At 39.1% G+C, this 12,809-nt stretch overlaps 2 protein-coding genes across 2 annotated transcripts in view; one reads left to right on the top strand and one right to left on the bottom strand.

The window, feature by feature from the left end:
- The window catches only part of LOC139944758 (von Willebrand factor A domain-containing protein 8-like), a 74,229-nt gene extending 67,996 nt beyond the window's left edge, over positions 1-6,233 (bottom strand). Inside the window, exons 1-8 of the mRNA XM_071941851.1 lie at positions 5,946-6,233; positions 5,171-5,248; positions 4,584-4,639; positions 4,328-4,402; positions 3,306-3,416; positions 2,118-2,285; positions 1,077-1,241; positions 655-704 (exon numbers count right to left, since the gene is read on the bottom strand). Of these exons, the coding sequence (XP_071797952.1) occupies positions 655-704; positions 1,077-1,241; positions 2,118-2,285; positions 3,306-3,416; positions 4,328-4,402; positions 4,584-4,639; positions 5,171-5,248; positions 5,946-6,087 (845 nt within the window). The 5' untranslated portion in view covers positions 6,088-6,233. The remainder of the gene's footprint in view (positions 1-654; positions 705-1,076; positions 1,242-2,117; positions 2,286-3,305; positions 3,417-4,327; positions 4,403-4,583; positions 4,640-5,170; positions 5,249-5,945) is intronic.
- A 139-nt stretch (positions 6,234-6,372) lies between these two features.
- The window catches only part of LOC139945491 (5'-nucleotidase domain-containing protein 3-like), a 31,075-nt gene continuing 24,638 nt past the window's right edge, over positions 6,373-12,809 (top strand). The window contains exons 1-8 of the mRNA XM_071942853.1: positions 6,373-6,554; positions 7,597-7,772; positions 8,284-8,358; positions 9,308-9,363; positions 10,015-10,102; positions 11,177-11,248; positions 11,804-11,860; positions 12,260-12,320. Of these exons, the coding sequence (XP_071798954.1) occupies positions 6,377-6,554; positions 7,597-7,772; positions 8,284-8,358; positions 9,308-9,363; positions 10,015-10,102; positions 11,177-11,248; positions 11,804-11,860; positions 12,260-12,320 (763 nt within the window). The 5' untranslated portion in view covers positions 6,373-6,376. The remainder of the gene's footprint in view (positions 6,555-7,596; positions 7,773-8,283; positions 8,359-9,307; positions 9,364-10,014; positions 10,103-11,176; positions 11,249-11,803; positions 11,861-12,259; positions 12,321-12,809) is intronic.

The raw sequence follows: 12,809 nt of genomic DNA on the forward strand, positions 1-12,809 counted from the left end.
AAGGCTAGTCTTTGACAATTACCAATAGTGTCCACTGCCTTTAAAGCCATTGGACCCTTTCGGTAAACAGTATTGTCCAAGGCCCACACTTCGTGTACCACAACTTCTATATCAAATAACAAACCTGTGAAAAACTAGGCTCAATCGGTCATCGGAGTCGGGAGAAAATAACGGGAAAACCCACCCTTGTTTCCGCGCGTTTCGCCGTGTCATGACATGTGTTTAAAATCAATCCGTAATTCTCGTTAACGAGAATTGATATTGTTTTGCTGTTTTCTCAAAAAGTAAAGCATTTAATGGAATAATATTTCAAGAGAAGTCTTTCACCACTACCTTCTGTAAACCCTGTAAGTTATTTGTAAATCTGTGAACTTTTTGTTTTTTTCCTGAACCGAAAGGGTCCAATGGCTTTAAGTTGTAAAATAATTATTGTCATGATAACAATAATGAAATTTGTCTTCTCTGTTTATAAAGGAGAGTAAATACAAGCAAAGACATAACAATCTTAGTTAAAAATATTTATATATTTTTTATTAATTGTTTGAGTGATTTTTTTTATAAAGGTTTTATTGTCATTTTTTGGGGGGGTGGGGTTTACAAAAAACGGATTTCCAATTAAAAATGGAGAAATAACATCACTGATAAAATACTTACTTGTCCGAGGGAAGGTTGGCTCCTAGGGAGTTCAGAACATCCAACTGGTCCTAAAAGAAATGAAGGAAAAAATGATAGACACTTCAGTTCAGATTGTTCAACTGGTCCTCAACAAATGAAGGAACAAATAAAGGCCAGTACAGTTTAGATTTTCTAAATAGTCCCAAAAAATGAAGAAACAAATAAAAGAGAGTATTGTTCAGACTGTCCAACTGGTCCAAACAAAATGAAAGACAGTACAGTTCAAATATATTGTCCAACTGGTCCTTACAAAAAGGAAGGAAATAATTATAAAATTACAGAAAAAGCAAGGACAATCTTTGCAGTAAAATTTTCACTTGGTCGATGAGGATAGTTCATAATGCATTGCACTGAACAATGTATACTGAACAATTAAAAACTCCTCACAAACAATTGTTCACCTTGAATGGAAGCGGGTTAATATCCCTGGCCTGGAACCGAGAACGTAGGGGAGGGTCCAACGGGTTGCCACGGTAACGGGGTACGGGGAGCCCAAGGGCGATGACCCTGAAGTCTTCACTGACACGGACGAGCCTCCACGTATCCAGCTCCTCTTGGGTGTGATCCTAAAACAAGGAAGAATTATAATAATAATAATAATAATAATAATAACGGTATTTATAACGCGCCTTTTACCAAAGGATACAAAGTGCCAGGTATTATTACTGCAAGGAGTGGTGCGAATTTTTGAGATATAAGACCTAATCCTTAAGCACCATGTAATGGTTTACAAGGTGCTGTGGCGCAATATGCTGCCAATCCAGCCAGGAACACCGGGGCGAACCCCTTCTCTTTTCGATAAATGCACTGGGTTCTTTTACATGCGTTTACACAACACATGGGACTAACGGCTTGACGTCCCATCCGAAGGACGAAGCAATGGTTAAGTGTCTTGCTTAAGGACACAAGGGTCACGGCTGGGGATTCGAACTGACACTCTGCTGATCAGAAACACCAAAGTTTGAATTCAGTGCTCTTAACCGCTCGGCCATGACACTTCCAAATCAGAGTCCTATTTCATTTCGTCTAGTTGGTAAGACACTGCTCTAGAATAGCACAGTCGTTGGTTCAAATCCCACCAGATTAATATGCCTCTGATTTTTTTTTCACAGCACCCTGGAAAGTACCGAGTGCAAAACCAAAACTAATATTCATATAGCTGCTTAAGCCGAGTATGTTGCTTAAGAATTTTCTGCTTAGAAGAAATAAGCAGGATACCAGTCACAAACTGTACTTTTGACTTGGAAGTTTGGTTGGTAACATTGTTCTGGTAAGCATGAATTTGTTATGATTTGCTAAAAAAAATATTTTTTTTAAAACTGTTTGGCCCAGAAGAGAGAAAAATAGTCTGGTCCCTCTTCATGTGATGGGATTCAACATTATCATTGCTTGTGTGTACACAAGGAACATGACTAGGACTGGGATGTAGTAAAGGTCAGCACCTTAAGGAGTTTGTCGTATCTCTCGGCCGCCACAAGGAAGCGTCCATCCTCCAGCTGCATCTCTCTGTTCTCCAGGAGATTGTTCAGTACAGGTAAAACATTCCTCTCTGCTTTCTCCACCCCATCGATCACCAAGATGCGCCCCTGAGTTGCTGCTCTTACTGCACACTGTCAAGACATAAGAAGAAAAAGTGACTTATTTGTCATAAAGGGTCTATGTAACTTTTGTAGGGCAAAAAACACAATGTCCACAGATTTACACTAAACTTACACAGTTTGAAGATCATGCTAGTAGAAAGCTTCCCTGAAAATACTACGTGCTGAGGTGCTGTAGTTTGGGGGAAATGAGTACAACAATATCAGTAAAATAATTTTGGTCTCATAAGTTGAAAATTATTTCAATCATTTACAAACGTATTTTCATGACATTGTTTTACGCATTTCTCAAAAACTACAGCACCTCAGTAAGTAAGATTTGAGGGGAAGCTTTCCTCTATAATTATCTTCAAACCATGTAAGTTAAATGTAAATCTATGGACGTTTTGAAAAAGTACCCGAATCCTTTAAGTGCTATTCACAGGACAGCAATGCAACACTGGCCCTTACTTAATTTGTGCATGGTTTTAAATTGTAGGAATTGTTTGACGAGATTTTACAAGAGACCTTGGACAGTACACAAATTGTTGTCCTTTCACGCAAGGGACCATTAAATGGCTCTTATGTGAAAGGGACTCTAAATACACTGGACACTGTTGGTAATTGTCAAAGACTAGCCTTCACAGTTGGTGTATCTCAACATACGCATAAAATAACAAACCTGAGAAAATTTGAGCTCCATCGGTCGTTGCGAGATAATAATGAAAGAAAAAAAAAACCTTGTCACACGAAGTTGTGTGCTTTCAGATGCTTGATTTCGAGACCTCAAATTCTAAATCTGAGGTCTCAAAAACAAATTACCAATAGTGTGCACTGCCTTTAAGAGCAAAGTATACCTTTGGTTTTTGGAAACATTTTATTGTTTCAATCCTGTGTAAAGGTAGTTGAAACTGTGAAAATGTTGGGACAACATTGAAAAACCGGAGCGAAAATGTCCATACATTTATCAACATTTAGGAATACACAATCTGAGAAGCCTTAACTGCCGTTATGCAGCTCTATAAAAATGGGCCCTGGTGCTGAATCCTTTACCTGGTCAATATAGAAGGCAGTCCCTTCTTTAATCTCCCTGCGTTGTTTCAGGTCGGATTCTGTCGTATCTCTCGTCAGCGCCAGATACTCCACTTCTCGCTTTGTCAATTCCTGTTCATCAATCAACCAATATAATAATAATAATAAAATAATAACAGTGGCGTCTTCAGGGATGTGATAGGCTGTTGAAAAAAAAAACGGAACAATGAGCGCAGAACGTGAAAGCTTCCGAGTGCGAAAGCTTGTGAGCGCGAAAGCTTGTGAGCGCAAAAGCTTGTGAGCGCGAAAGCTTGTGAGCGTGAAAGCTTGTGAGCGCGCAAGTTCTCGGGTGCGAAAGCTTGTGAGCGCGAAAGCTTGTGAGCGCAAAAGCTTCCGGGTGCGAAAGCTTGTGAGCGCAAAAGCTTGCGAGTGCGAAAGCTTATGAGCGCGAAAGCTTCTGGGTTTGAAGCCTGCTTACATACATTTATCTTTGTTTTTGAAAACCCTACTCTGCTATCCGGTTAAAACGGAGAAATTACATCCCTGCTTGTTATATAGTGCGTATATATATCCGTCACCCAGTGACGCTCCTGGCGCTGTAATATACGGTATTTCCTGCAAGGGATGTAGGACTATGTTTGAGTTATGATACCTTTTACATGGCACCATGTAATGGTTTACAAGATGATGTGGCGCAATATGCAGCCAATCAAACCAGGAACACTGGGGCGAACCCCTATTCTTTTCGATAAGTGCATTTGGTTTTGTTACATGTGCTACACAACACACGGGACCAACGGCTTTACGCCCCATCCGAAGGACAAAGCATCATGGTTAAGTGTCTTGCTATGGACACAGGTGTCATGACTAGAACTCGATCCCTCACTCTGCTAATCAGAAACACCAGAGTTATAATCTGGCTACTACAGCGCCAAAACATTAATCCGGAGGACATTGGTTCGAGTCCCACTCTAGAAAATTTTTCTTTGTTCAACCCCAACTTATTATTTAATTTATCAGCAATGTCTTCTTTTTTTACTTACAAGGTATTGCATCGCCAAAGCTCTTCGCAAAGGACCAGGTGGACCAATCAGGAAGACGTCTTGACCAAGGGCATCCTTTGGGGTGGGAGGGGGGAATCACAATTCAGAAATGTTATTTTAGAATAAAATAAATATGTCTATCAGGCAATGCTTATGTTTGTTTGGTTAAAGAAACACTTAAATCAACGACCAAAACTTGAGGTCGGCTGTTTACATAAACTTACAAAATCTACAAAATCTGAGCGTCTTTACCAACCTTCTGCATGATCCATCTTAGATGACGCATCACAGACTGTGGTGGATTGTCAGACACTGTGGGAAAGAAAGCAATTGAAAATTCAATATCACTTTCAAATTCAACTTTACATTTGCAAATTTTCCTTGATTAAAGAAGGTTAAAGGCAGTGCACACTATTTGTAATTACTCGAAATGATTGTTACCATAAAAACTTACTTGGTAACAAGCAATGGAGAGCTGTTGATAGTAAAAAACGATGTGAGAAACGGCTCCCTCTGAAGTGATGTAGTTTCCGAGAAAGACGTAACTATCCACAAATTTGATTTTGAGACTTCATAAATCGATTTTAAGGTCCCGAAATCAAGCATCTGAAAGCGCGTAACTTCAAGTGACAAGGGTGTTTTTTCTTCAATTATCATCTCGCAACTTCAACGACCAATTGAGTTCAAATTTTAACAGGTTTTTTTTGTGCATGTGTTGGGATACACCAAGTGAGAAGACTGGTCTTTGACAACTACCAAGTGTCCAGTGTTTTTAAAGCAATGGAGGGATGTACTCATTGGAAGATAGATAGATAGATAGATAGGTAGGTAGATGAAACTCACAGTATTTGATGGGAACCAGTTCAGGATTGGCTGGTGTCTTGATTGTTTTAGTCACATCACCTATAGAAACTTGACCATCTGCAAAATAAATAAACAAATAAATATAAATCATTGGGTTATTGCTATCGTCTCCAACATGGAGACGGTAGCGGACCGAACCTCTCATAGCTCCAGGACTTAGGAGTAGGGCGAGTGTAAGCCTACTCATTCATAGTCAATCCCCATACTGCCATAGTCACAGGTAAGTGCGATAATCACAACCCTCCATTCTCCCTCTATTTAAAACAAGTAAATAAAAATAATTTAATGCCAAATAGTTGGTTGAACAAAGAAAACGTTACTCTTGGAGCTGGAGTTGAACTAGCCCCACTTGTGTGGGCTAGAGTTGAACCTGCGACCTCCCAATCAGCATGCAATTGCAATATAAAAATAGTTTTATACAAATTGGTAGGACCTATTATGGACTAATATGAACCGTTCAAAAAATCGTGAAAATTGCCACGCTATAAATAATTAATTTTGTATCTTTTACTAGTAGGCCTAGTACTCTTAACCTTGATCAAGATGCCGATCACTTTTGAAATACCATGGCCCCGCCCCCTTCCCATGTAAAACCGATGGAAACCCCCCCCCTTTATAATATCATTTTAATATTAGTTTTATCACCGACACATATTTAACACTAGTTAACAAGTTGGACAGATAAAGCTCCATGGACACACAAAAAAGGGGGGATCACGACAACATTATTTGGTTTTGCACCGCATCTACATACCGGAAGAGTAGTTGGCACACAGTGCGGGGGTCGGCCGCGGGTTGCACCCGGCGGCGCCGTACCCGGCGAAAACCCCGCGGATGTGCCGCAAGCGACGGAGCGATTTCTCCGCGCTCATGCTTGCAGATCTCAGGCAAAGCATGGGTCGTCAAAGTCATACAAACGTCACCTTGAGAGATTATTAATCATCGCATTATCTGTTTTGTTTGATTTGGTTAAAATGTAAAATCTAGCCACATTTTTCATGCGGGCACACTGTTGAATTTTGCACGGTATTGGTGTTGTTGCGAATTGCATAATGCAATTTTGCAGCAGGACCACAAAACTACAACAGCGCCCCCTACTGTTGCCGGTTATAATTTTTTGCAGCAGGACCACAAATCTACAACAGCGCCCTCTTTTGACAATTATAAGACAACATGGCGGCCTCCATGAGCGGGTTGACGAGTAATTTCTGCAGATCTTGCAGAAAACTGCAGAGGATCAACTCGCTTATTGTGCGTCAATATCCTCGACAGTTATGCTCTCAAGTTAAAGATGCAGCGCCCCTTACTGATTCTGTGTTGTGGCATGAATACAACACTTCGAAATCTTATTGCGAACAGTTTGGTAGGTGGTCATTCACGTAAATAAGCTGGACTCTATCTCGCCTCGGAGCAGAGTCTGAGGAGGGGGCGGGGCGGTGTGGGGGTTAAGACTTTTTCTATAAACCTTGTTATAGTCTGCATATGATTTATTACATAAATAATGTAAAATACTTCATTTTATGGAGAATGATATTTTATCCCTTTGCTATTTGAAGCATTTTATCGCTTAAAGTCATATGCAGAAAAGTAGGCCAGCCCATGTTCATTGTCTTTACTCTTTTTTAATAATATTTAATAATAATAGACCTTATGCATTGACGTCATCCAGCCGCCTTCTTTGAGGTCAAACGGGGGATAACTTTCCGTATGGCGCCACCACTTTTTCACTCATTTTTACAAAAAGGGATATATCAGTCAGGTAAATTAGATACTATATTATTTTATTTCGAATGAAAAAGTAGTGGCGCCATACGTAAACTTTTCCCAAACGGTGACGAAACAATCAAAACGCACTTAGATTGGTCAATGAACAACCTCCTTTTGACCTCAATGCGGGGGCGCCGTATTGAAATGACGTCATGTGCACAAGGTCTATTAATATGTTGTGGTCAACAAAAGAAATAGAAATAGAATGCCATGTCTGCTATAAATAATAAGTGTACTGTTAAGGTCGTGGATTTGAATCCCACCCAAGAAATATGCCTGTGATTTTTTCGCAGAACTCTGGGGAAATACTGAGTGTACAGTGCCAACAAATGTCAGTGTAACTGTAAGGGCCAAATTAAAAGCATATTTATGATCTTCATCCCTGATGCAAATTTGACATTAAATCGCTGCCATACCCACTGCTTAGACATAATAGGAATCGACCTGCCTCTAGCCAACGGGCGATCCCGTTGGTCTAGTTGGTAAAGACACTGCTCTAGAATTGCAATGGTCTTGTGTTCGAAACTCACCAGAGTAATACCTGGGAAAATACTGAGTAGCCTATTACAGTGCTACAGATATCGGTGTAAGGGTTAAACCAAAATTAATATTGTACAACTTATTATGTAATTTTTCAGCTACTGACCATCAAATCAACGTGAATCCAAAGACGGTGTTTGCGAATAATGAGATTAACCTGTCTAACATCGACGTCTATGGATTTGATTATGACTACACCCTGGCCTGCTACACGGACCATCTTCACTACCTCATCTACAACCAAGCCATGGAGAACTTGGTGGAAAGAAAAATGGTAAACAAAGTGTTAAACTAAAAAAGGTGTGGTGACAACTCTGGATCTGGATAAATATTCTTAACGCTCTAATTAGAGCCAAACAAGATGAGAAGATGATGAAAAAATTGTGCTTAGCAAGTCTTTGTGCTAACAGGCTTTATTAAATTGTGCAATAAGCTCTTCCCATGCACAAGCTAGCGTATCGGGCGGATAAGTGCAAATTGTTTGCAGATATGTACGGGCAAATTTCAGCCGATAACGAATAAGATAAAAACAATTCTTTTAAACAATTTTCACAAAATTCATCACCGAGATAAAATCATCTATTAAGGGCAATTTAAACCAAAATAAATGCCAAGTACAAAACATTTTGAAGACCTTGTTTCAATTCAGCATTCTTTGGCCAAACTTGCCCAGAATGCCCCCCCCCCCCTGTTTTTAAATATCGCGGGGAGAACTTTCAAGACAGAACCTGAATATTTTGTTGATGCTTTCTATAGTTTATTTTTGGTGTTTCTCATTTCTAAAGTTTCCCCCAGGTATCAAGAGTATGAAGTTTTCACCCGACTTTGCAATCAGAGGACTTCACTTTGACACAAAAAAGGTAGAACTATTCAGTAATAACTTTCACCAAACTAGATTTAGGTCTAATGTATTTTAACTTCTTGGTAGGGAAGATAGATTTAGGTTTTTGATGGACACTCCTGATGAAGCTATAACTAATTGCGATGCCAAGTATGTCTTTTTATTTACCGTTTTAAAAGAAAAAATCAACGTGTGTGATAAGGCTTTACCAATGTTTGTTTTTTTCTAAGTTAACACTCCTTCATTAGTTGGTATTGATTATCATAATGTTATTACCCTCCCCAGGGTTATGGGGTCTGTTCCAGTTTCAGAACAAAATAAAATACAATACAAACAAATTAATAACACATTGCGGTACCCAATGCTAACGCATAGGATTCACGCTGCCTCCAGGCACTTGGCAAGCTTGATGTTCTAGTGGTAAACATCTCTTGCAATGCAAAGGTTATGGTTCCGAATCCCACTTTGACCGAACTCGGGAAAGTACCGAGTATACAGTGCTAACACACATCAGTGTAAAAACCAACTGTATTAGATTGAGGTCATGCTCCTTGCAGAACAACAGCAATTTCATTTTTCTAAACCTATAAAGGAATATCATATTTACAGGGATGTCATATTAACAGGGATGAGATTGTTCAGACTTTTGGCTGAATTCAGACTTTTTATGTCGGCCTGGTGAAGAAAATCAGACAATATTTGTTTCCACAAATAAAGAAACCCTGCTCATTGGTCTACTTCTCTAGTGTTTTGGACACTGTTTCCAAAAGCTCCTTGGAATCTATAATCCCAGGGGTTACCAACAGTAGAAATGACTTCATTTCAACATATGTTTCAATTTGTATCCAAGTTTCAGACTTTTTTTTCTTAGTAATGACTCTCACCCCTTTACAGGGAGGGTATATAAAATATAATTCTAGGCAAGATTGATGCAAATTAGACTTTCATTCTTATATCTCCAAATACAGGGCTATCTAATGAAGATTGACGCCTTTCAACACATTCAACTTGGAACAGTACACAGGTAATAAAAGAACCATGCAAAATGATAAGGTTAAAGGGCTCAATGGAATTCAGTTTTGTGATGCACTCACTTTTCCAAGACAGAGTCTTTATAATGGATGTGATTTATCTTCTTTTAACTGGAAATACGTTTTGTTTTCTTCAAACAAATCCCCCACCCTTCAAATTTTTGTTGTTGCTGTTTTACATTATTAGACTTTAATTAAGATCAAATTCATAAAAAATAAAGATATAACCATATTAAACACCCCGGTTAGCAGGCTTCATACTCGCAAGCTTTTATGCCTTGTGCTCACAGTTCAGTTATTATTTTATTAGCCTATGACATCCCTGTTATAAATATGGGGGGAAACAAACAGAAATCCTTTATTTAACCTCACAGTAAAACTAAGAAAATGCAGTGATATGAGGCAACCCATTAATATAGACCAATATGTCTGCTTTCTTCATTTAATGTGTTATTACATTTCCCTGATCTGTTTTCTTTTCCATTTTGTTTACATTTGTAGCTGTCTTTTACGTATAAACCTTTTTGTTTACATTTGTAAATTGTTTGTTGTCTGAAATGCATGTTTACAGTTATTGTTGAGGATTCAGTTGTGTAGAATTCAGTTTTGTTTTGTTTCTCATTTGTCTGTCGTCATGACAACAGAGGACTGCAGCCGGTGAGCGAGGATGAAGTAATTGAGAGGTACGGAGGAACTCACATCCCAGAAAGCTTAATGATCCCCGGACAGACGGTAAGGGTCCCCCACCTCCCCGCCCCTCCCGAAGAGGCTAAACTTGCTTCCCGCAATATTCTGAGCACAAAAACTTAAAGGCAGTGGACACTATTGGTAATTACTCAAAATATTTATTAGCATAAAACCTTTCTTGGGAACGAGTAATGGGGAGAGGTTGATAGTATAAAACATTGTGAGAAACGGCTCCCTCTGAAGTGCCATAGTTTTCGAGAAAGAAGTAATTTTCCACGAATTTGATTTCGAGACCTCAGGTTTAGAACTTGAGGTCTCGAAATCAACCATCTTCGTGTGACAAGGGTGTTTTTTCTTTTATTATTATCTCGCAAGTTCGTTGACCAATTGAGCTCAAATTTTCACAGGTTTGTTATTTTATGCATATGATGAGATACACCAACTGTGAAGGTTAGTCTTTGACAATTACCAATAGTGTCCACTGCCTTTAAAGGGAGGGTATATCGTTGGTAAATGCTCCAAAAATGAATGGCTATAAAAACTTACTCGGTAACAGTAGCACTGCAGTTAATAATGTAAAGCATTTTGAGAAATTCCCCTTTAACGAATATGGTTTAAAGGCATCGGACATGTTGGTTAATTGTAAAAGACCATTATTCTCACTTGGTGTATTCCAACATATGCATATAAAAATAAAAAACCTGTGAACATTTGGACTCAATTGGTCATGAAAGTTGCACAGAAAAACATCCTTTTTGCACAAATTAATGCCTAAATTTAATTTTGAGTTCCTTCCGAAGGAGCTGTTTCTCAACGATTCCCTTCAAAGAAATGTGGTTTTAGGGAAAGGGATCCAAAGACATTTCAATCTGAGAAACTTTTCTGCATTTTTTGCACTTAACAAAGTAAATTGTTATTGTTATTTTAAGAGTGATTACCCCAAACGCATACCTTCCCTTTAAAATAATGCTTGGAGTATTAACCAATCTTTGACCCTACCTTTAACCAAAAAGGTGTCTAATTTACCCTTTCAGCCTCACTCTGGTTGCATTGAATTGAATGAAAGAAAAACGAGATGGTCGCTTCTCTAGTCATTGATATGTGTCTGGTTCCTTACAGCAACACCCAGTAAAGCATCTGATGGATTTATTTGCTATTCCAGAGATGACGCTTCTTGCCAATGTTATAGAGGTAAGTCGTTTAAAGCCATTATACACTTTCGGTAAACAGTATTGTCCAAGTCTCACACTTCGTGTATCACAATTTGTATATAAAACAACAAACCTGTGAAAATTTAGGCTCAATGGGTCATCGGAGTCGGGAGAAAATAACGGGAAAACCCACCCTTGTATCCGCGCGTTTCGCCGTTATTTGTCTTAATTTTTATGAGAGACAGCCTTAAGCCTGGTTCGTATTTCATGCAAATGCAAATGCAAATTCATAACAATCATTACGCGTTCCCCATCCCATTGTGAAGCAAGAAAATTTGCTTCGCACGAAGCAATTTCAGGAAGTATGAACCGGGCTTAGCATCACAAGGCCCTAGCCAGCCACTTCAAGGTGAGAGCTACACTGAACTAATTTTGGCTGTTGACCCAAATCAACTGCCACCAGGGGCACAATTCCTCCTACTCCTGGGGCTAAAACAGGGTTAACCCCTTCAAAGGATGTGGGAATGGATATCATCCAACGATCCCACTCTAGCAAATTTGTCCTTGTTCAACTCCAAATCTTTTGTCTTTCCAGTATTTGACGGAGAACGAGCTGGAGTATGATCCAGAGTACCTCTTCACTGATATTCATGTAAGTCAAATAAATACTTTATTTTTTCCTTTCTTTTTTTTCTTTTTTCTTTCTTAAATATTTATATGTTTTTATTTTATTGAATGTTTTCCAGTACTTTCTTATTTTCTTTGTCATTATTTCTTACTTAATGATACCTGTTAGTAGTGGTTAACCGCTTTTGGTTCAAGATGCTGCTACACATTGTGTAAGATAAAATACCTGTTTTCAAATCTCTTCACTGGCTTCCTGCTTCTTGATGTTTCTGGCCTGTTGTTCTTTTAGTATTTTAAATCTCAACTCAAAACGCAATGGATGTGTCTGGCCTGTAGTTCTTTCAGTATTTTAAATCTCAACTCAAAACGCAATGGATGTGTCTGGCCTCAGTAAAGTTTCTTGTTTTGGTTTTGTTACTTTCAGAATGCAGTGAAAGAAATACACACGTCTGGCATAATGCACAAGGAGATTGCTGGCAATGTAGGTGAGTTACCCTTAGTAGTTCAATCACTGTGCAGAGCAGTCTGGTTGGGACTGAAAACCCAATCCACATGCAAGGCCATGACCGAGCGGTTAAGAGCACTGGATTCAAGCTCTGGTGTTTGATCAGCAGGGTGTGAGTTCCAATCGTGACACTTGCTACGTAAAATTGGGGAGGTAGTGCTTTCTGCTCTACCGGCCAGGCTTCGAATTGATGATACCCAGGCCTACATCCATATGGACTGTAAAGGGGGTAACCCTGTTTCAGCCCATTAGGGTACGTAGCAACGGCTTCTGGAAAAAAAAATTGTAGCCCACACCTTGAGTGGCCTTCATGCCTTGTGTGTCTGGCGAAAAAAAGGATCCAAAGCCAGATTTGTCAATACCTAAAGAAATAATAATAATTCACATATTCACCGTGCAAAGCCTCAAACTCAACATCAAGTTTAAAGACACTGGGCACATTTGGTAATTGTCAAAGACCAGTCTTCTC

This window comes from Asterias amurensis, chromosome 12, assembly GCF_032118995.1.
Source record: "Asterias amurensis chromosome 12, ASM3211899v1".
Lineage (NCBI taxonomy): Eukaryota > Metazoa > Echinodermata > Asteroidea > Forcipulatida > Asteriidae > Asterias > Asterias amurensis.